At 34.5% G+C, this 23,013-nt stretch overlaps 1 protein-coding gene across 1 annotated transcript in view; it reads right to left on the reverse strand.

Moving 5' to 3' along the window:
- DNAJC10 (DnaJ heat shock protein family (Hsp40) member C10) overlaps nucleotides 1-23,013 on the reverse strand; it is a 69,823-nt gene that overhangs the window by 11,766 nt on the left and 35,044 nt on the right. Inside the window, exons 10-20 of the mRNA XM_008057950.2 lie at nucleotides 22,416-22,553; nucleotides 18,568-18,657; nucleotides 17,694-17,807; nucleotides 16,004-16,118; nucleotides 11,502-11,629; nucleotides 11,095-11,211; nucleotides 8,016-8,117; nucleotides 6,533-6,688; nucleotides 4,765-4,898; nucleotides 3,774-3,827; nucleotides 3,390-3,537 (exon numbers count right to left, since the gene is read on the reverse strand). Coding sequence (XP_008056141.2) covers nucleotides 3,390-3,537; nucleotides 3,774-3,827; nucleotides 4,765-4,898; nucleotides 6,533-6,688; nucleotides 8,016-8,117; nucleotides 11,095-11,211; nucleotides 11,502-11,629; nucleotides 16,004-16,118; nucleotides 17,694-17,807; nucleotides 18,568-18,657; nucleotides 22,416-22,553 — 1,296 coding nt within the window. The remainder of the gene's footprint in view (nucleotides 1-3,389; nucleotides 3,538-3,773; nucleotides 3,828-4,764; nucleotides 4,899-6,532; nucleotides 6,689-8,015; nucleotides 8,118-11,094; nucleotides 11,212-11,501; nucleotides 11,630-16,003; nucleotides 16,119-17,693; nucleotides 17,808-18,567; nucleotides 18,658-22,415; nucleotides 22,554-23,013) is intronic.

Genomic DNA, 23,013 nt, shown 5'->3' on the forward strand with positions numbered 1-23,013 from the left:
AAACAGCCTGGTATTGGTACAAGAACAGGCATATAGACCAATGGAATAGAATTGAGATTCCAGAAACAAAACCTTAATTTCTCAACCAACTCATCTTCGGCACAGCTTCCACCACCCACCACTGGGGAGACAAGAACTTATTCAGTAAACGGTGCTAGAAAACTGACTGACCACATGTAGAAGATTCAAACAAGACCCCTATCTATCCCCATACACAAAAATTAACTCTAAATGGATCAGAGACCTAAATGTAAAACCTTAAACCATAAGAACTTTAGAAAATCCAGGCCACACCCTTATGGAAGATGCATCCAATTCTTGAGCAAAACCCAAAATGCGCAGGCCATAAGAGATAAGATAGACAAGTGGGACTTCACTAAACTGACAAGCTTCTGCAAAGTCAAAGAAATCATTAAGAGAGCAGGGAAACAGCCCACAGACTGGGAAAAAGCATTTGCCAATTTCATGTCTGAAAGAGGCCTAACATCTAGGATCTACAAGGAACTCAAACGTGCTGAAAAGTAAGAAAACAAGCAACCCCATTACAAAGTGGGCAAAAGATATGAACAGAAACTTCTCAAAAGAAGACATATGAGCGCCCAACAGATACATGAAGAAATGTTCAACTTCACTAGTCATCAAGGAGATGCATATTACAACTACACTGAGATATCACCTAACTCCAGTCAGAATGGTCATCATCAATAACTCAAAAAATAACAGATGCTGGAGAGGATGTGGTGAAAACGGAACACTTCTACACTGTTGGTGGGAGTGTATAAACCACTACAGCCTCTGCGGAAATCAGTGTGGCGATTCCTAAAAGCTCTAAAAATCAACCTTCCATATGATCCTGCAATCCCCCCACTGGGAATATACCCTGAAGAACTCAAATCACTCTATAAAAAAGATACCTGAACACGTATGTTTATTGCAGCATTGTTCACAATAGCAAGATCATGGAACCAACAACCATGCTGTCCATCAAAAGAGGACTGGATTAAAAAAAATGTGGTACATATATATACAATGGAATATTACGCAGTCATAAAAAAGAACAAAATCATGAATTTCACAGCAACCTGGATGGAATTAGAGTTTATAATACTGAGTGATCTCTCATGGAAAAAAGATCTGAGTATCACATGTTCTCAGTCATTAGTGGACCTTGAACAACTACTGTAATACTATAAGAACAGGATTGACAGTGGTGGGAATCTGGGGGGGGCAGGGAGGGGAAGGGAGGTGGGATTAACGGTAGTCAGTATCTCTTTGGGGAAAGGGGGACACACATCATCAACAAGGGTACATGCACAATGAATATTTGTATACCAAACCCTTAACTGTACTCCACAATTTAAAAATAAAAAAGATATATAAAAATAAATAAAAAATAAAAATAAAATATCTTTGTTGCCTCTGGTTTGATCCCCAAAGCAGGGGTGCACCAGTACACAGACTAACTTGTGTTAGGGCATAAGCATATATATAAACAGACAGACACACACACACTCATACTGAAGGTTAGAAAAATGTATACATGTCAGTTGAAATGTTTATTTTATATATTTGTTTATCTGAATTTTCAATGACTTATGAGAAGACACCATATTATTTTTGGTGCTCAAAACATCTTTCTCTGGCATGACTGTGACATTCTCCTTCCCATGTTCTAGCTTCATTCTAATTTCACTATAGCAATTATCCAGTTGTATTATATTTATTTATCTTATTTTCCCACTAGATTAAAATATTTTTCAAGACATGAAATTTTGTCTTTGCAGTCCAGTGCATAGCATAGTTTGCTTTTCACTTGGTACTGAAGATTTGTTGAATGAATGATCTTTTTCTTGTTTAATAATTTTCTACTAGATGTAATACATAGTTGTATTAAAAAATAAGCTAAGTTTTTAGTACATAAGGGGTGAAGGAGTAAAATATTAGAATTATTAGAGATAAAGGAAGTATAAGAAAAAAGAAGATGAAAATAGGTAGAAAGAATAAATAATCTCTTATTTGAAGGACCAACCAACAAAGAAAATAATCTTTTACAACTTATAGGATTTTTGAAATTCCTCTGTTCAAAAATTCCTGTGGCTTAGGATGCTAAGCTTTTATTTTGGGCTGGCGGAACTGGTGGTGACCTTCTCATCCTAATGAGTGTTTTCTACCACCAATGGCAAGAGTTCCTTGAGTTATGTTGGCAAGGAATCTATCAGTCTGGATCAGGTCATTATAAAACTGTTACAACAGAAAGAAACACCAAAAACTCAGACTGCATTAAGAGTTATGTATTCAGTTTAGTTGTATACAAGTATTTATTGAGGTAGGCACTGTGGATGGAGGTAGGTATATAAAGATAAATAAGCCATGGACCTTGTCCTCACGCAACTCACAGTTTTATGGAAGAGACAGCTGTATATATAAACAACATGCATTGTATCAGTACATTTAATATCAAGGTGATATGAACTGAGAAGGGCTGAGAATATGAAGTGCCATCAGAGCTGACTTTTGTAGAAAGGCGAGAAAAATCTACAGATGACTAAGGTAAGAAAATGGCATTTTAGAGAAAGAGAGCAGCACATAAAAGAGAACACATGCTCAGAAAACCTGTACTCCGTTGTGCCTAGAGTCTAAGGTGTGAGGTGGGGGAAAGGGAGAAAGCTACTAACAGAGACTTAAAGTTAATGGATGTATACCAAGAAACTTGGTTAGTAAACCAGAGAAGGCCCTATTTTAGAAAGATCATCAGGAAAATGGTAAACTAGTATTATGAGACTAATATTGGCCCTTCATCAACACGGGCTTCAACTGCATGGGCTCACTTATATGGGAATTTTTTTTTCAAACAACTGCAGATGGAAAACAGTATTCATGGGATGCAAAAACCTGTGTATAAAGAGGGCTGCCTGTGGGACTTGAATATGTGTGGATTTTGATATGGGGGGAGGGGTCCTAGAACTAAGAATGTAAATGTAAGTCTAGATGATAAAAGCTTCAACAAAGAGGCTAAAGATGGATAAGAGATGACATCTGAAAGACATTTAGGAGCTAGAACTGATAGGACCTAGTGATTGCCTGGAGAGCTGCAGAGTACTCATGGTGCAGAGGCAAAGGAAGTCGGAGACGAGAGGGAGAAGAGAGGGTTCTGGCTTTTAGGTCTAGGTAGATGATGACATCAACCAAGACAGAGAAGATATTAGCTAAAAACTTTAACAAAGAAAGAAATATGCAAGGATTAGTTATAGAAAAAGAATAGCTTTTTAAAATTCAGAGGAAATTGTTTTTAAAAAAAACCCCTAAGAATTATATATTTAGCATGTTTTGGCTAATTATTAAAACATGCACGTGACTACAACTCATTTAAGTAGATAGACAAGACTTACCCTAGCCAAGAGCTCAAACTCTGGAGCAAAATTCTGGCAAGGTCCGCACCAAGGAGCATAGAAGTCAACCACCCAGTGATTTTTCCCTTGTAATATCTTTTCATCGAAAGTCTGAGGTGTTAGATCTATGGACACTTGAGGTAAAAATCTGTGGTGAGGGATCAAAATAATATTTCATTATACAAAACCAAAGCAAACATCTAAAATGTAATAACACTGCAAGTCTTTCTAAGTTAAAAATGACTGAAAAGAATGGCAGTGTAATAAAAGACAGCCATATCTTGGTAAATATAAGCCTTTACTAAGTAGTTTAAAATGCTACTGACATTAAAAGAAGGTAAATAGCTTTGACACTATAGACATTAAAACATTCTGATTACTCACCCTAGAGCCCAGATTCTTAGGGAATAAGCATCCCTATTCCAACCATTGTAACTACTGAAAGAAGAAAAAAATATGTTAGTTGTAGACAGGATTTTCTACTATAGGATATATTCAGAAAATAATCTTATTGTAGCAATTTAAAAAATGTTTTATTGACTGACTTAATCTAGCTTCTCTCTTCTCAGATATTACCTAGCTACAAATACAAATGCATTTTTCTCTAGTCTTGATATCTTTGTGCCCTAGACAGACCAGAATGTACAGCTGCCTGCTGAATATCTCCTGTAGACCCATGGGAATTGTAAAACTCAGAATGTCCGAGGCTTTAGTTTTTGGATCTTTGTTAAAGTTATTACTGTCTATCAAATTCCCACCCATTTTTAGTGACCCATGTCAAAAACGAATCCAAAAACGCAGGCTGTCATGATTTCCTCATAGCTGTCATCCTTTCCTCCCTTGAGATCCATGCCTCAGTTTTACTTCTTTAAAAACATTCCACTTTACATATGGGTTTACTACCTGAAACACCACATGATGTTGTGGAAACAGCGTAGTGCTGGGACAGATCAGGGCTCAAACTCCAGCTTCAAACCTTAGCAGCTGTGTGACTTGAGAAAGTATCTAAGGTCTGAGAACCACAGTTTACTTCTCTGTATTAGTAAGAAGGTAGTAATTCCTACTTCACAGAGCACATGTGAGGACTAGTGGAAATAATGTGAGAATAGAATCTAGTACAGCAGTTGAAAGCAAATAAGGACTTAACAAATGTTAGCTCCTTCCCTCCGTATCTTCTCAACTAGACTGTAAGCTTTATGAAAACTGTTCAATTCTCTTTCCATTTTCTAAAATGCTCATTAATATACTATCCTAAACATGGTAGACTCCCAATAAATACCTGGCGGGTTAACCTTTTATTTAGTTTGGATAAAAAATGTTAACTGCATAATTAAATGATTGTAATAAATGTCTTCAAATTTGAGAGAATACTTACTGATACTGATAAGCTTTATTTGATTTTTGGGGGTAAAATCTTATCTCAGGATATCTCCGAACATTTTCTTGGGCACAAAAAGAATGATACTGCTGGCAATCTACACTGCCCACATTGATCAGTCCAGTTAATGTCTATAAAAGCCAAAAGGGAGATAAGCATATTAAAGTGATTAGAATAAAATTACCTTCATGAATTTTTATATTTACAATAAAGAGTCACTGTGGAATATTCTATTATTTATCAGTGATTGCCACCAAATAAAAATGGATATAGGCTTAATATATAACAGACCATTTAATACCAATAAATTTGAAATCTAATTGTGTAGTTAAGAACTTATTATGATTATTGCAAATTCAACAATTGACTTTATTATATGGGGAAAATTACATATTTGCAAAATCCAAAGTGTCAGAAACCAAGAACTAATAAAAGTCTTTGCAATGACATTTCAAATAATTACTTTTTCCAACAGAGGTAAGTACTGCAGGTATCCTGACTCACACCTGAATTTAAAAGTTTTTTTGAAAAGAGAACAAAAATATACAATCTTAAATGTTAAGATACTAGAAATCACTTTAATTCTTAGGTTTATTTCTTAACTTAGAAATAAATGTGAAATATTAACACTTTGTACTCAGATGTCCCCTCTGAGGGGACATTGTAAATCCAGCAAACCACTTGAATATCCCCTTCTCAGGGAACATAAAGAGATTAGTTGGTGATTATACAGGACAAATTTATGCAAGTGCACATTTTAAAAAAATGTATGTTTCCATGAAGTTTTCCATTAAAAAACAATGAAAAACCTATGTCCCATTTGAAATGTGTCAAGTTTCGGATTGATCAGAAGTGGTTTTCAGGAATCACGGGTGTGTCCTTCCACATTGTCTTTGAACAACAGTCGGGATGATAAATTACATATTTATTTACGGAATGATAAATTACATATTTATTAATAAGGGAGAAAGAAAACGAGACTGCATTGTCTGCTTGAATAGAAAAACACCAGGTGGAAGATGTCCAACAAATTATTATTGCACAACATGTATCACTAAACCTGCAGTGCATGTCAGTGACTGTTTCATGTTACTACATGTTAAAAAATAAGATATACAATTTTGATTTTTTTGGACATAAATCAGTTCCTCAATGTCCCAAATTTCACTATAAGCCAAATATCATTACAATAAATAACTGGTTCTTACACTATACTATTTAATATGAAGTAATTTGTTTTTTACTATTTTGAAAAAAGTGCTGTAAAGTTGCTGGTAGGTGATCCATGAGACACCTGAGTGCAAAGGGTTAATTATAGTTTCCATTATGGCATTTAAATAATTTGTTTCCAATCTTTCATGATTTAAAATACAATGCCTATCTGAAGGAAATTTTCAAAATACAAATGTTCTACTGCTCAAGGTTATTTTTTTCTTACTTTAAATCCCAAAATACTGTGAGAAAATGGTATTTTTAAGCTCTAAAAACAAAGCAGTAGAAAGAAATTTAAATAGAAAATTAAGAGAATCTCTGGGCTATTGTTGCCAAAAATTTAGTCAAGCATTTACCAGATGTCACACAGAAAAAAAGGTGCACTATTCTATACTATTTATATGCCAGACCGACACAGAGTTAGAATTCAAAGTCCTATGATCATAACTGTTTTTAAGTAACAATCTAGTTGTGGGTTCATTCCTCTTAGTTTCAAAATAATTCTGTTAAACATTCTTAGTAAATGTTAAAATCTAAAACATTTTTACTATACCCGGGCCATTCTTTTCCATTCTGGCATTAAGACTTGACATGGATGACACCATGGAGAATAGAAATCAACCATCCAGATTTCATTGTGTTTTCTTTGAGTAACTAGCTCGTTGAAAGTGGTAGGTGTAAGGGAGACCACTGAAGGATTCATAAGATCCTAAAGAGAATATAGTTTCTATTATATATGAATAAAAAGAGTTGTTCACATATTCTTGTCAAACTTTTGGTACAGACTGAGTATCCCTTATCCAAAATGCTTGTGATAAGATGTTTACTGGAGTTCAGATTCTGGAATATTTGCATACGTATATCTTGGGGATGGAACACAAGTCTAAACATGAAATTCATTTATATTTCATATACACCTTATATACACAGCTTGAAAGTAATTTTAAGAACTTATATGTAAAATTTTCCATGAACGGTGCTATGTCAACACCGTTTTGGATTTTTGGGGCATTTCAGATTTCTGGATTAGGGATGCTCAATGGGTATACGTCCTTTAGAAAGTTCCTGTTTTTGAGAAATCAAAAAATGCTTCAAGGTATTTGCAGGAAACCTAAAAATAGTTATTTTTTAAAAATAAAAATGCTCCCACATTGATTGCTTAAGTTTGGATTTGCTCAACGGTTTTCTAAAATCAATATCTATTTTTCCCTTATCTCTATGTATCACTAAAATCACCATAGGCACAGAAAAGATGTAACTTTAAGGTTCAGAGTACATGATGCAAGAGTTTCAAAGCTGCCTGGATGTCTCCAGAGGTCATATGGATTCTGTCCTAGAACTAGGAATCATTGGTTTGGAAATGATCCTTTAATTATGAATAGAAAGATTTCTGTCTCATTTTTCTGACATTCTGACTGAAGATACTGCCTAATCTCTCTACAGATCACCTTGTCCCAAACGATGTTTTAACAAAGTTTCACCTATAACAATCAGGTAATACTAATGAAAAGGTTAGACTCACTGGGAAAACAATCAAGAGCAAACACAAAACATTCCTTTGGAGGAGGAAGGATAGTCATGTAGGAAGAGTAGGATGGTCATTAAATGGACAATAATAAGCAATTATTTTTCATTTCCTTCTTAGGAGGTTCCTGTAAATAGTTTAATCAATCAAAACTATTCCTAAGGATAAAAAGGAGATGCTGTAGATGCAGGGCACTTTTGTTGTCAGAGAAAACAGGGAAAGGGGAATGGCAAAGTTTTAAGTGAAAGTATAACTGCATATATTCAATAAATAGTTGTGTCCATTATGTACAAGGCACTATACCAGATAACAAACAAAACACAGACTTATTCTTAGAGCTTATAGACAAATATATAAAGAGAATAAAACATTAGAAAAATTTTTAAAAATCATTTTCTTGTCAGAAAATAGTTTTGGCATGAAAACAATTCTATTAAGCATTTTTAAACATTCACACAGAGTGTAAATATAAACAAAAGGATTTCTAGCCACAGTTTATAATTGGAAATACCTCTATGAACTCCAAGATCTGCTCAGCAGAGTGATGTCCTTCGTATTCATGAATATTGGACTGGTTGAATACCACTGTTGTAGGATAAGCCTGAATGTTATACTGTTAGAAAGAATGCAAATTACACAAAGATTATATATATTTTAACCTGCTTGTTACAAATTTATAACCAGCTTGCCTGTAAGTAACAAGAATAGGATTTTTAAAACCTATTGCTAAATTGCTGGCGATGGAAAAAGTTTAGACTAGCCAAATTTAGCAAAGGAATAGATCCATGGTGATGAATACTGGTGAATACCTGACCCTTATATATTTCATTAGTCATGAAAACCATAGGCATCAAAACATTGAGCAGTGAGCGAGCGTAATTACATGCTTGGTCTCTCCTTACTCTCTAGAACCAAGGTAAGAAGGTTCTCTAAGAACATTCTCTATCTCTAGCTTGAATCTTTTAAATACCATTATAAATAATTTTTCTAGATGTACATAATAAATGGAATAAAACAGCAAGAATAAGGAGATGAATAATGTGTACACAATTATATTTTAAGTTAAAGAACTATGAATCATGTCTTAAGAATGTGGTCACTTTATAGTCTTTACTCAAGATGGCCTTTATAGCACAAAATGCTTAATTTTCTCCTCAGAATTATGGGCACCAGCTCGTGAAGCATCTCTTTAAAGCTTTTATTTTTATCTTTAAAAAAATTTGCAAAGAAATCCCTGTCTGTGGATTTGCCATAGCTAAACCTTGCATCCTTAACACTGATAAGCATTCATTAACAAATTGAAATCTTTGAGTAGGATTCAAAGCTAATTTTAAAAAAACAAGAGACATTTATTAAAGTTTTGAAAAATGCGTACAAGTTCAAACAATTCATCAGATTAATAATGCAATTATAGCAAAAACGTAACAAGCGCTTACTATGTGTTGAACGCTAGCACTTATCGTGTAGTTTCTCATTTATTTCTCACAATAATTCTATTCAATAGCTAAAATTACAAAACCCACTTTATAGATGAGGACACTTACTGGGAGGCTAAATGACTTGGTCAAGTTCATCTAATTGGTGAATGACAACTAATTGGTGATTGGTAAACCCTGCCCTCTATTCCAGGTGAACCTGATATCATAGTTTTAAACCCTTACACTGTACTCACTTTTAGATTTAATTAATTGGGATAAAAAAGTAGAAAAGCCACAGGAATTCAGATTAAGACAATTAGTTTATCACATTAATTTTGTACACTTGGCTGGCATTTCTTTCCAAAGTTACATATAGGACATATAAAACAAAAGCCTTATTTCCTTTTTCAAAAACTTAATGAGCTGGCCTCAGTGGCTCAGCCTGTAATCCCGCGCCTTTGGGAGGCTGAGGTGAGTGGATTGCCTGAGCCCGCGGGTTCGAGACCCGCCTGGGCAGCGAGACCTCATCTCTACAATAAATCAAAAAATCAGCCGGGAGTGGTAGCGCATGCCTGTAATTCCGGCTACTTGGAAGGCTGAGGCTGAAGGATCGCCGGAGCCCAGCAGGAGCAGGTCGAGGCTGCGGTGGCCGGGAGCGGCCACTGCACTCCAGTCTGGGCGACAGAGTGAGACTCCAACTCAAAAAACAAACAAACAAACAAACAAACAAAAAAACTTAATGAAATGTCATACATACTGAAGAGAGAATAATCTACCAAATACCTACTTTATCCCTCCCCTATATTTAACAGAGATTAACTTTTGGCCATACTGGACAATTGTTGACATTTTCTTCCTTGATCCCATTTCCTTTCCTCCCCTAAAATAGGGTCAAATATTATCCTGAAATTAGTATATATCCAATCCAGCGATGTTTTTATACTTTTGCTGCATGCATATGTATCCCTAAGCAGTATATTTTGAGATTTCAAAAACTTTCCTTAATTTTATCATACTTTGTATATGCTATTTGTAATCTGCTTTTTTCATTTTATGTTATATTTTTGAGATTTATCCATGCTGGTAGACATAGCTATTAATTTTCTATGGTATTTCATTGTGTGACTGGACAATTTATCCATATGCTTGTGACTGTCACATTTTTATTTTAAAGCAAATTCCAGATGACCTACCATTTCATCCATAAATATTTCAGTAGACTTAAAATGTAAAGGCTCTCCCCCCAGTATAATAAACACAGTATCATTTTCACAATGAAAAACTACAATAATTCCTTGAAATCATCAAGTATGGTGACAGTGTTCACATTTCCCCAATTTTCTCTTCTTGCACTTGGTTTGTTTGAATTGCATTTAGGCCTTCCAAATAAGGCCTAAACATGGCATTTGACTGACATATCTTTTAAGTCTCTTTAGTCTCTCCTCGCCTGCCCCTTTCAATGCATCTGTCGAATAAACTGGGTGTTTGTCCTGTAAAGTTCTCTGCATGCTAGGATTTGCAGATTGCATGCCCATGAACTCACTAAACATGCTCCTTTGTCACTGGATTTCCTACACAGTAATAGATCTGGAGGCTTGATCTACTTTAGAATATGGGTTTTTTTTTTTTTTTTTTGCTAAGTATACTTTATAGGTGGTACTATATACTTCTTTCACAAGGTACATAATTTTGATAATTTTGAGTTCTTCCTGTAACTGAAGACTGAATATTTATTTAATAAAATATTTTCATGTAAACAAAGATTTCAAAAAGCTTTCTCATTGTTTTCATTTCCTTCTATTAAATATACTTAGAAGACAAGTATAAGGAAAACCAAAGAATAAAAATTAGACTCTCAGAAGGCAACACTGAGACAAAGAAGTAAGATCTTAAATAGTTGGCAAATCATATAAGCAGTTGATCAAGTCAAATAAATATTGCCTGAGTTTGATAAATAACACTTTATTTACATTCAACCACAGACTATCATTCATGATTTAATCCAACACTTTGATATCATTTTGTTGCAGTTACTTGCTTAATTTGTTACTACTCTAAATGGAAGATATATATATTCTAAAAAGTTATTGTTTTACCATTAAACTAGACTGCCAAAAGGTCTCCATTTTATAAAATCATTAATTAGAATAAATTTTTTATCCTTTGCCTTACCATGTTACAGAGACCCTCATGAACTGTACAATCTAGTGTACCAAACTTCAGCTGACCATACAGAAGATTTGATGCTCTTCGTAACTCTGGTAGTAAAGCGCGACATGGTGGACACCACTAGGAAAGAAAGATTTATTCATAAGCACTGAGCCAAAATAAACCAAAAACCCCATCAGTTTTGCAACAAAAAGTAAGACAAGCTGTATTTAGTGCAAGTCTTATTGTTATATACTTAATCCCTGGGGTGGGGGTAATCATGTCACACCACTTAGAAGCAATACGCAACAGTGAACATAACTGAATAACACGGTTCTAGTACTAATGGTTCAAGGTTATCTAGAAAATGTCTTTTTGCCATGACAAGAGAAAATTTGACATATTAAAATCTGACAGATAAAATAACTTACAGGGGCAAAAAAATCAACAAGCCATGGTTCTTTGTTATTGGCAGGAAAATTTTGAGGTCCAAGTGTAGTAACATGAGAATTAACACTTTCTTTGGCAAAGGCAAGTATATCATACAGAATCTTCTTTCCTTTGAAAGTAAAAGAAAAATTAAAATCCACATTCTGCCTTTTGTATCTATAGAAACATTTCAAGGTTTTTATACTCAAAATATTAATGAACTTATGGACAAACTGATTGTGGTTGAGTGTTCTGTATATCATACACAGGTTTGCTCTGCCAAGAATATCCATTTCCTTGTGTATGCTCTTCTGTTTCTTGGACTAGTTAAAATGTCAAGATCTCTTTGAAATTCTTCTGCATCCTCAGAGGTAGAGGATGAACACTTCTTTATAGTGTTCTTTATGCTTATCAGCTCTGACGATGGTCTAACTCCTAAATCTTTTTATTCAACGTAAGTCTTTCTTAGGAATTCAAAACCCTTATTACCAGCTGCTCAGTGAAAAGTTGTATTTAGATATCCCATAAACCCATCAAATGTAATACTCATGTACCACATAATGATGTTTGGTCAGTCACAGACTGCACAATGAAGGTGATTCCATGAGATTATAATGGTGCTGAAAAATTCCAATTTGTAATTATGTCATTGTTATTGTAATGTTGTAGCACAAGACATTACTTTTTCTATATTTAGGTATGTTTAGATACACAAATACTTACTATTGTATTACAACTGTCTATAATATTCAGTACAGTAACATGCTTATATAGGTTGGTGGCCTATGAACAACAGCCTAGGTGTGTGGTAGGCTACACTATCTAGGTTGGTGTAATACTCTGTGATGGTCACACAATGACAAAATTACCTAAAGATATATTTCTCAGAATGTATTCCAATCATTAAGTGACATGTGATGTATATCCAAATTAAACCTGTATTTTTCCCCCAAATTTACTCTTTTTCTCACCATCCCTATCTTAGCAATAGCACAGTCATCCATTAGGTGCCTAAATATGGCTCCTCAGAATGATCCTTGCCTTCTTTGTCTGTCCAGGTATCATAATAATTCTACCCATTCTATCTCTTAACCCTCTCCAATCCCACTACTACCACGTGAATTCGGTCTGGCTCACTGGAATAACCTAGCTGGTGCTTCTTTTCCCTGCTTTCCTTAACTAATCCATTTTCTACACTGCTACCGCAGTCCACTTACAATGAATGGTACAATTTCTCATTTGTCAATTCGTTAAGTCAGAAGCATGGGTATTATTCTTGACTCTTCCCTTTTGTCCCCCCACATCTCAACATTCACTGAATTATTCTGTATTCCTGGCCTTTTAAAAATCTGACTACTTTATCCATATTACTGTGATTCCATTAAGGCAGCCGTCTTCTCTTAATCAATGACTGTATTAGACTTCTGCCTATTTCAATCTTGCTTCCATCCATTCTAGGCTGCTAGTTACCTTTCTAAAATGTAAAACTAGTTAAAAATTCTATCTCTGCTTAAATCCATGGATGTCTCTGTGCTGCCCTCAGGATAAAGTCAGAATTCCTTCACTTGGCAGATTAGACATATAATTTGGACCCTTGCTGCCCAGCCTCAAGTTTCATTCCTTTCCCAACACTCTACATTCCAGCTACCCTGAAATTCTTGTCTAACATCAATGAGGCACATTCTCTTACCTTAGTGCAAGAATACATCGGCTGGTTCCTGTGTTTAGAATGTGTTTACATTTGGGTAAATGTTACTTATACTTCAGATTTCAACACAGGTACTGATTTCTCAAACTCCAGGAGACTGTTCCTTCCAAGTTTCTCCCTAGGAGCAACCCATGCTCATACCTTGTGGTAGCTAGTTTCTAAGATAGCCCCCAATGATTCCTACCTCATTGCTCATACCATTGTTGTTATACCAGGGTTGGTGTATGTGAGCAACAGAATATGGGGAAATGACTGTCTTGTCTGAGATCAGGTTATAAAAGACATGTTGCTTCTGTCTTGGTCTCTCTCTCTCTCTCAGGGTACTCGTTCTGTTCTGGGAGTCACTAGCTACTATATTGTGAGCAGCCCTATAAGAGACCCCTGTGGTGTGGAACAGAAGTCTCCTGCCGTGTGAGGCCTTATGTCTATCCTATGAGTCAGCCTGGAACCAAATCCTGTAGCCACAGTCTAGCCTTCAGATGACCAGAGCCCTTGCGTACTTTGACTACAATCTCATGAGAAAACTTGAGTCCAGAATCACCCAGCTAACAAACTGTTCCCAGATTCATGACTGTGTGAATTAATAAATGTCAACTGTTTTAAGTTGCTAAGTTTTGAGGTAACATAGTACTCAACAATAGATGACTAATACTCCCCATTCAAGCATTTTTTAAAAAGTACAAATATACTTGTCTGTTTTCCCTATTGGTCCCTAATGTTCTTTGAAGTAGAGATTAAGTATAGTTCACATTTTTTCCTATTCCACAGTGGTATACGTGGCACATGGAGATGCTCAATACCTACTTAAACCCAAGGAAACAATGTTAAGCTACATAATAAAGTTAGTAAAAACATATAAAAGAAAGTGCTTTAAGTTGGATTTTAACAGGTGATTTGGAGTTTGCTAAATATTCTGAAGAGCAAAAGGGAGTGATTACAATGCAGGAAAAAAAAAGTGAAGGCATAGAGGAGTGAAAGAACATAGCATTTTCAAGAATTCAAAAGTAGCTGTGAAACCAAGACTATATGGAAACACTATTTAGAGTGGTGGGAGATAAGGCTGGAAAAACTGGCACAGGCAGATCATGAATACACCTTGTTCACTTACAAAGCACCATTCTAGGTGCTAAAGACAGGGCAATGAGCAAAACATAGTCACTGTTCTTGCTAAGGAATCGAAAGTTTATTCTACAAGATGTCAGGAATTGCTGGGCTCGGTGGCTCAGCTTGTAATCCCGCACCTTTGGGAGGCTGAGGTGAGTGGATTGCCTGAGCCCGCAGGTTCGAGACCTGCCTGGGTAGCGAGACCTCATCTCTACAATAAATCAAAAAATCAGCCGGGCGTGGTAGCGCGCGCCTGTAACTCCGGCTACTCGGAAGGCTGAGGCGGAAGGGTCACCGGAGCCCAGCAGGTCGAGGCTGCGGTGGCTGGGAGCGGCCACTGCACTCCAGTCTGGGTGACAGAGTGAGACTCCAACTCAAAAAAAAAAAAAAAGATATCAGGAATTAAGGCAGAAAAGTGATATGAGAACAGGTCATAACTACAAACAAAATGAGGAAGCAACTATAAAGAGGAAAGGCCAGCAGATGTGCAATCCTCTAGGAGGATGACAAAGGGATCTGAGAAATATTTAGATGTAGAAAGAATATATCTCCATTGTTAAAATGTGGTCATGATTAAAGTTTGGTCACTTTTAGGGCATGGCATAGTTTAGTGGCTATAAGCCTAGGTTTTGAAGTCAGACATTGATGAATTAAAAATCTGCCTAACTCAGTTTGCAGTTGTCTGTCATGGGGCAAGTTACTTAGCCTGAGACTCAGGTTTCTCCTTTACTGGGTTGTGGTGAAAATAAAAATGGATTATGTATATAGGACATTTAGCAAAATGTCTGACTTATAGAAAGTACTGAACAAACAGTGGTTGTTAAGGTTATCTTGCCAAGCCTTTGCTTAAATGGTTCCTCCAGCAGAGAGGCCCCACTTCTTTTCCCACTATATTTGCTTTGGGATATAAAGTATTTTGTGCTCAATTCAAATGTCACCTCCTGACCTATACTATGCAGACTCTTTATTTGATCTTACTGTAATTTACACATAATGGCCATTGAAAGATCTTTCATATTTTCTTATGGCTCTCCTTCCTCCTGTCTCTATTACACTGTATTTTAAACTTCTTGAGAGTTCACGTCTCACGATTTTGTATCTCTAACACCTAAAGCAGTGCTTGTCACCTAATAGGCATTTCACTAGGTTCTGTCACTCACTTCACTGTATTATAGTTGGTAGTTTATGTGTCTCTTTTGCTATATTTGATTACTTTCAGGATAGCAACTATTGTATATCCCAAACTCTTAAAATTAGGACTGAATGCAAAGCTAAAGTCCCAAGTAAACTGAAAAGTAGAAAGGCAACAAGGCAGTTAATAGAGAAGTTTGGAAGTTTAGTTGGGGGAAAATCCAAAAGGATGTCTGGAAATTGCCTGTAGTGGCTGAGAGGCTACACATGGCATCCTGGAATGAAACTTCTGCTAACAAGCAGGACTTAAATTCCCCACTAGCCCATGAATCACCAGAAACATTGGTCAAAATACTGAATAGAGAAAATAAATTTATTTTACAAATAAGGCTCAAGAGAATTAAACAGCTATATATAATTCAACGTCTTTCCTTATGTTTACTAATGAGAGCAAAGTTATTTGCCATAAGCATGTTCATACAAGACAAGTTGAAAAAAGCACAATTAAAACATTTCTATTTGAAAATGAAGCTTAATTTTTATCCTTTTATTCATTCTTACCATGGTGAATTTCATATTCTTTGGTTCCTTGTCCTTTAAATACTGCTAGAGACGGCTGAAAAACATAGAGATTACTACAGATGTCTGGTGCAGAGGAGCAGTCAAACCTGCCAACCTAGAGTAGAAAGAGAAGGATGAAATTGATAAAGATATACAATCTTACACATTCAAATGATAATCCAAAAATGACACTGCTCTAATGACATAGCTTTTAAACAGAAGTTAATGGGCTATAAAAATAAGATACAGAAATAATCCATTTACATCTAAGATTAAAAAAACTCAATTTACTTAAAAAAAAAAAAGAAAAAGAAAAAAGAAAAAGCTTCCTAGAGACTTTAAAAACCTGAGAGGAAATTTCCAAGAAAGTATGACATTATTTAAGAAGCCTAAAAAGGTAGAGGATGTATATATAATCCTGGGGTAAAGGAGAGATAACTCTTTAAATAAGACATAGGAAGCAGAAATAATAAAGATTGATGTTTTCATAGAGTAAAAGAGAACAGTATAAATAAAATAGGTAAATGATATAGAATAAAAAATCTGCAGCATTTAAAACGGAGGATCCATTAAGAAACAAGATGGGCAAACATCCTATCAGGAAAAAGAAAATGAGTCAGGGGTATGAGACAAACTAGAGAAGAATTGTGACTTGTTAATAATCATAAAACAAATCTTTCTCCAATCACTAGAATGCAAATAAATGATAGTGCATATTGTTAACATATTACTTTTGACCTATCAAAATAATGAAGATTATCAAGAAAAAGACAGCACCATGGTTGCCATAAGCATGGAGAAATGGCCACTCATATGTGTTGGTGAGATTATAAATTGATAAACTTTCTGGAAAACTCTAGTAATGAGGATAGAAAGTATTTGAGAAAATACATAATCTTAAGTCAAAAATTTCTTATACTAAGGGAATATAACTGGACAGGTCCTATATTATTTGATATAAAAATAATAAAAATGGCTTAGCCTTTAGAAAATGATGAGGATATATATATATAAACATATAGATTTTATATATAAAACATATATATATAATTTTTTTTCTCCACAGACCCAAGAAAAAGTTTATGGTATTGTTGAATAGAAAAGTTTAAAAAGAAAAAGAATATAGTAAATCCATTTTTATTAAAAAGTATACATATATTACATGTATATGTCTATTACAATGGCTATTATAATATATATGCATGTGTGCATATGTATGTATACCTACATACTCATACAGGCACTCACAAAATGTTTAAAAGGTTATACAGTAAATTCTTAGCAGAATTATCAACTGTATTGAGAGTGTGGGTGATTTTTTTAATAATTATTTTAATTCATTTTTGTGCTTATTTATATACCCTAAATTTTAATAATGAGTAAGAACTATTTACATAAAAATACAAGAATCTTAAAAAGGAAAAGATACTTTTACAGCATATATTCAAGAAAAATTATATGATACAGGTTTATTAGATGCCAAAAGAAATGAAAATGAACTACTTTCAGATTTCATATCAATTTTTAGTACACAAAAGGAAAATGAAAACACAAAGACCAAAAGCACTCATGGGCTTCTTAACTTAGAATTTCAGACAAATATTTTTATGTTATTTGAAATTTAATTATATGTATTAAGTTAACAAGAAAGCATACTAGCAGAAGGCTAGGCAGAATATATTTTTCTTACTTGAATATGATCATTTTTAAGTAGAGTTTTTAGTTTCTTCAACTCAGGATCATTTGAATTTGCATGTTTTCCAAAATGAAAAAATAAAAGCCACCGATGATGAGCCAAGCGATCCTTAAAAATGACAGGAAAAAAAAAGTCAGAGACGAAAAATTCTAAGGATTCTAATCTTTGTTTTTTTGCTTCCCTACGCATTACTTTAAAATACTGTCTAAAATTTAGACCCATTCATTCTTATTTTATAGTTTATTTAGAATAATGCATAAATTATTAGATTATAAATCAATTTTATAATGTTACAGGAGGGCAAATCACTAAATTAAAAAATCTTAAAGTAGATGGCTGTGTCAAAAAAATATGGTAAAGAGCTAAAATATAGCTAAAAAGTTGGAGAATATGAAAGTTAGCTTTTTCAGGTTTAACACAAGATATGGTAGCAACACAGACTTAGAAAGCCCTGTGATCAATAAGAAGAAAAAAAATTGATTCTAACACAAACTGAATATTTCTAAGCATTCTATTCATAAACTGAATGCTTTTTAATTCTCAGTGAACAATATAAACAGTGCTGTAAGCAAGAATGTAAGTTTCAAATCAGATCCAAAGTTGCTGAGCAATAAAATCTTACCTTTTCTAACATTCTTTTTGAAGCCCACTTTCAAGACCTAGTAGCTTTTCTACAACTACAGATCCACCCTGAACTAGCAACACCAGAACTACAATTAGAATTTAACTTAAAACTGACTAATATATAATCCTTTGAAACTGCTACTTTCAATTTTTTCTAGTGATGAATAAAACAAATGCTAATTTTAAAATGTTAAGATTTGGAATGTTAACAACAGTTATTGCTACTTATTAGCAAAAACATTACCTCTAGTGTGTTTGCTGAAAGAAGTTCAAAATCTGGAAGATTATGTATTATTTCCAAATATATTTCTTTAGCATCCAATGAATGAAGAAACTAGAAAAACAAACAAAAAAATCACATTGTAATCTTTTCAAATAAACATTTATTATATTTGCTGTCTTTTTTTTGGTTTCCAAAGGAGTACTTTTAAGAAAATAGTAATAGAAGTTAAACAGTTTTTCAAATGATTCCAAATGTATATTTTGGCAATTATTAAAAATATTATTTAACAGGGCTGTTTCTTAAAAATAGTGATGTATAATAAATTCCATTATTAGGTATTTCATTGACTGGCATTTTCTTTTTTTTTTTTTCTCTTTTGAGTTGGAGTTTCACTCTGTCGCCCAGACTGGAGTACAGTGGCCACTTCCGGCCACCGCAGCCTCGACCTGCTGGGCTCCGGTGATCCTTCTGCCTCAGCCTTCCAAGTAGCCGGAATTACAGGTGTGTGCTACCACGCCTGGCTGATTTTTTTATTTATTATAGAGATGAGGTCTCGCTGCCCAGGCGGGTCTCAAACCCGCAGGCTCAGGCAATCACTCACCTCAACCTCCCAAAGGCGCGGGATTACAGGCTGAGCCACTGAGCCTGGCTGGCATTTTCTATTAACTATGCTGTTTATTCCATGGAAATCCTCACAATAACCTGGAGTGACTTTTTAAATCATCAGGAAGAAAACCACAGTATGTTCAGTTTAATCTAATGCTAATCATGCTTTACAGAATGTCAATGCTTTACACATTCATTTAAAAATTTTTGCAAGCTGGGCTCGGTGGCTCAGCCTGTAATCCTGCGCCTTTGGGAGGTTGAGGTGAGTGATTGCCTGAGCCTGCGGGTTTGAGACCCGCCTGGGCAGCGAGACCTCATCTCTATAATAAATAAAAAAATCAGCCAGGCGTGGTAGCGCATGCCTCTAATTCCAGCTACTCGGAAGGCTGAGGAGGAAGGATCCCCGGAACCCAGCAGGTCGAGGCTGCGGTGGCCGGGAGCGGCCACTGCACTCCAGTCTGGGTGACAGAGTGAGACTCCAACTCAAAAAAAATAAATAAATAAAAATTTTTGCAATACTTGAATATCTGATGGTCTAAGATGCTTTATACCCCAACCAATAATTAACAATTAAGAAGAACTTATCAATAGAAAATTGGAATGAATTTTATTGCTCATTATAAAGGAATACAAAAATGATAACATCCAAAAACTGAACCACTTAAGAGTTTTTAGAGTAAAATATACTGACAACGATCTTATCTTAAACATGTTTCTTATTTAAAACACAAACAACTAAAAATGGCCCTTCTAACAAATCTCCTTTATTTCTGTCCATACCTTATCCTCAGCATATTTTTTTTCCCACAGCACCCTCCATGCAATGAAACTGGTGTTTTTACTGAGAATGCAGCAACTGTTTCATCAAGAAATTGTATATGAAGATTGACAAAACAGAGTTTAATATATATCTTTAATTAGGAGCCATCTACATTTAACAACTCAAATATTACCTGAAAGATCTAAAACTCCATTAAAAACTTGTAGGAACTACCACAGTATCTACAGGCTTAACAGTGGCAGACATGAGAACAAATCTATAAAAAATTATCTTAAACTTAAAAATATATACATATAGCATATTTTTAGATCTATGTGAAATAATTTCCACTGCCAAGGAGTTTAAAATGTCAAAACAAATCTTTCATGCTTCAGTTCTATAGCTTATACATTTTAGTCACATTATAAAAATTTTACCAAAAATACTCCTATGACAGCTTATATAAATGTGTAGGTGATTAATCTACTAGAACCTCATTATAAACATGTTTATCTTAGAGCAGAATTTGCCAGTTATACCTAAAAGGGATACTGTCCTGTCTAGCCTCTGAATTTCATCTTCTAGATGCATTTTAGCTGCCATAAAGTTTTATATTTTTAAAACTTGAGCCAGGCTCGGTGGCTCAGCCTGTAATCCCGCACCGTTGGGAGGCTGAGGTGAGTGGATTACCTGAGCCCGCGGGTTCGAGACCCACCTGGGCAACTTGGTGACACCTCATCTCTACACTAAATCAAAATGAGCCGGGCGTGGTAGTGCGTGCCTGTAGTTCCAGCTACTTGGAAGGATCGCCAGAGCCCAGCAGGTCGAGGCTGCGGTGACCAGGAGCGGCCACTGCACTCCAGTCTGGGTGACAGAGTGAGACTCCAACTCAAAAAAACAAAAACAAAACAAAACAAAACTTGAATGCTTTTAGGAGGGGCAATGATATTTAATTCATCACTTCCTGGGATTACGTTTCTGGTTTCACTCATTTCTGTTTCCTAAGACAGCATCTGAACTTGCAATTTTATATCACAAAGCACGGAGATTATGGTACTCAAAGCAAGAGGCCATATTAAGCATTGGCCAGGGTGTAGGCAATCCTTGTGAATTGAAGGCACAGTGTAAATTAGCACAACTTTTTGGGAGGACAGTCTGGCAATATGGATTGAATTTACAATGGTCACAGTTATCCGACTCTAAACAGATAACTGAAGAAATGTATAAAGATAAATATACAAGATTGCTCATTACAACACTATAACCATGAAAAAGAAATATCAAGAAAGAAATGATTAAAGTAAATGTCACTTTTAGTCAGTTGATTACTATTCAGAGACTGTTAATTACTAAAAGAATAATGTATAAACACTAATTTATAAAGTGTATTTTAAAAACATGTATACGTTATATTAATTGACAAGGAAACATGTATATATAATATATTAATTGACAAGGAAACTGAATGAAAAAATTAGATAATAAAACTGAACCTAGAATATTACCCCATTTATGAAAAATCACATATTTGTATCTATCCGTTTTATGTGTCTGCAAACATTTTAAAGATAGAACCATATATTTTCCTTATGAATTGGTTATAAGGTATGAGAAAAGGAGGAATCAAGAATGACTAATGTCCTAGGAAAAATACTGAACAGGATTTGGTGTTTATATATATATGTGTGTGTGGGTATGGATAATATATCTGGAGAGAAGGGCAGAGGTTTAAGCCACAGATAAAAACTAGGAAATTTTTGAGCCAATCATAATTGTGTGTAAGTAGAGATCAAGAAGGGTATTTACCAAGATTTGATGGTGGTTGTCTATTAGTGATTTGGTTTTAGATAACTTTGCATCTTTCTTTATATAATTATTTACTGTATATGAATTTCTGAAACAAGTATGTGTCATCTTCATCAACAGGAAAAAAAAACAAAACCCCCAAACAAAAAAATGAAAGGAGGTTTGTTTTTATCAGAGTCCTTTGTGTTCTTTTGAGATTCCCTAGGGACCTATTTGATAACCCACTGTTTACCTTAGTTCCTTGACAACTTGACAACTAGCTTGAACCTCCATTTCCTCATTCATAAACATAGGGAGGTAAACCACATCAGCAGATCTATAAACTGAGTTTACTTCAGAATCCCACAGATGCTTTAAAACAATATATACCTAGACTCTAGTCAAAACTACCACTGATTTATATTTTTTAATATTAGAAAATTCTTGTTTAACCTAAGAATGTATTAAATACTCTTAGGGTTTAAAAGTGTAATGGTTTTAAATATTATGCCAGTTTAAAAATGATCTTTTTAACATACTTTATAAAACTGAAGTATGTATTGAACAGAATCTCAGAAATTAAATATTTGTTCTAAATAAAATGTTTTAAAATCAGACTGTATAAACAGATTTCCTTGTCCCTGCTTACAAAATTATGTACAAAAGTTGCATGTGTATGGATTTATATGTAAAGATATTACTTTAAAGTGATTCATACCAAAATATCACTTTTCTCTTTGTTATTTAAAGTGGCTCCAGGAGGAAAATAAGCAGTAGTACTTGTTGTAATATCCAAACTTTTACAGAGGTTTTCCTGAGTGGCACAGTCCATCCATCCTACATTAACAAGACCATCCTAAAATGAAAAGAAACAAAAACAGGCCACATTTTAAATAGAAAAAAAAGTTAAAGGGATTTACCTTTATTTAGTTAAAAACAGTTTTTCTATTATAAAATTCACACTTTTAAAATCGTACTCAATAACTTGGGATAATGAATTGTAGTCTTTCCATAATATTAAAAATCTACTTTTTATAATTCTTTCTACAAATCTACAAAATCTACATTTACAATATTTTCTAGAAAGCAAGATGTTCAATAATCCCCCTCAGGTTTAAGAAACTCAAACAGACTATTGTTTAAGACTTTTTATTATGTCTACTCTTTCAAAAAATCATATAGTCTGTGTCTACAATGTGCATTTAAATGAATGCCTTCCCAGTTTTCACCTACTGTGGCTGAGCTCCTTTCAATAAGCTCCAAATCCAATATGAAAAGTACATTTCACAGACGTTCAAGTTATTAAAAAAATTTTT

Source organism: Carlito syrichta, unplaced genomic scaffold (assembly GCF_000164805.1).
Source record: "Carlito syrichta isolate Samal-C Ts95f unplaced genomic scaffold, Tarsius_syrichta-2.0.1 Scaffold303167, whole genome shotgun sequence".
In the NCBI taxonomy this organism is placed as follows: Eukaryota; Metazoa; Chordata; class Mammalia; order Primates; family Tarsiidae; genus Carlito; species Carlito syrichta.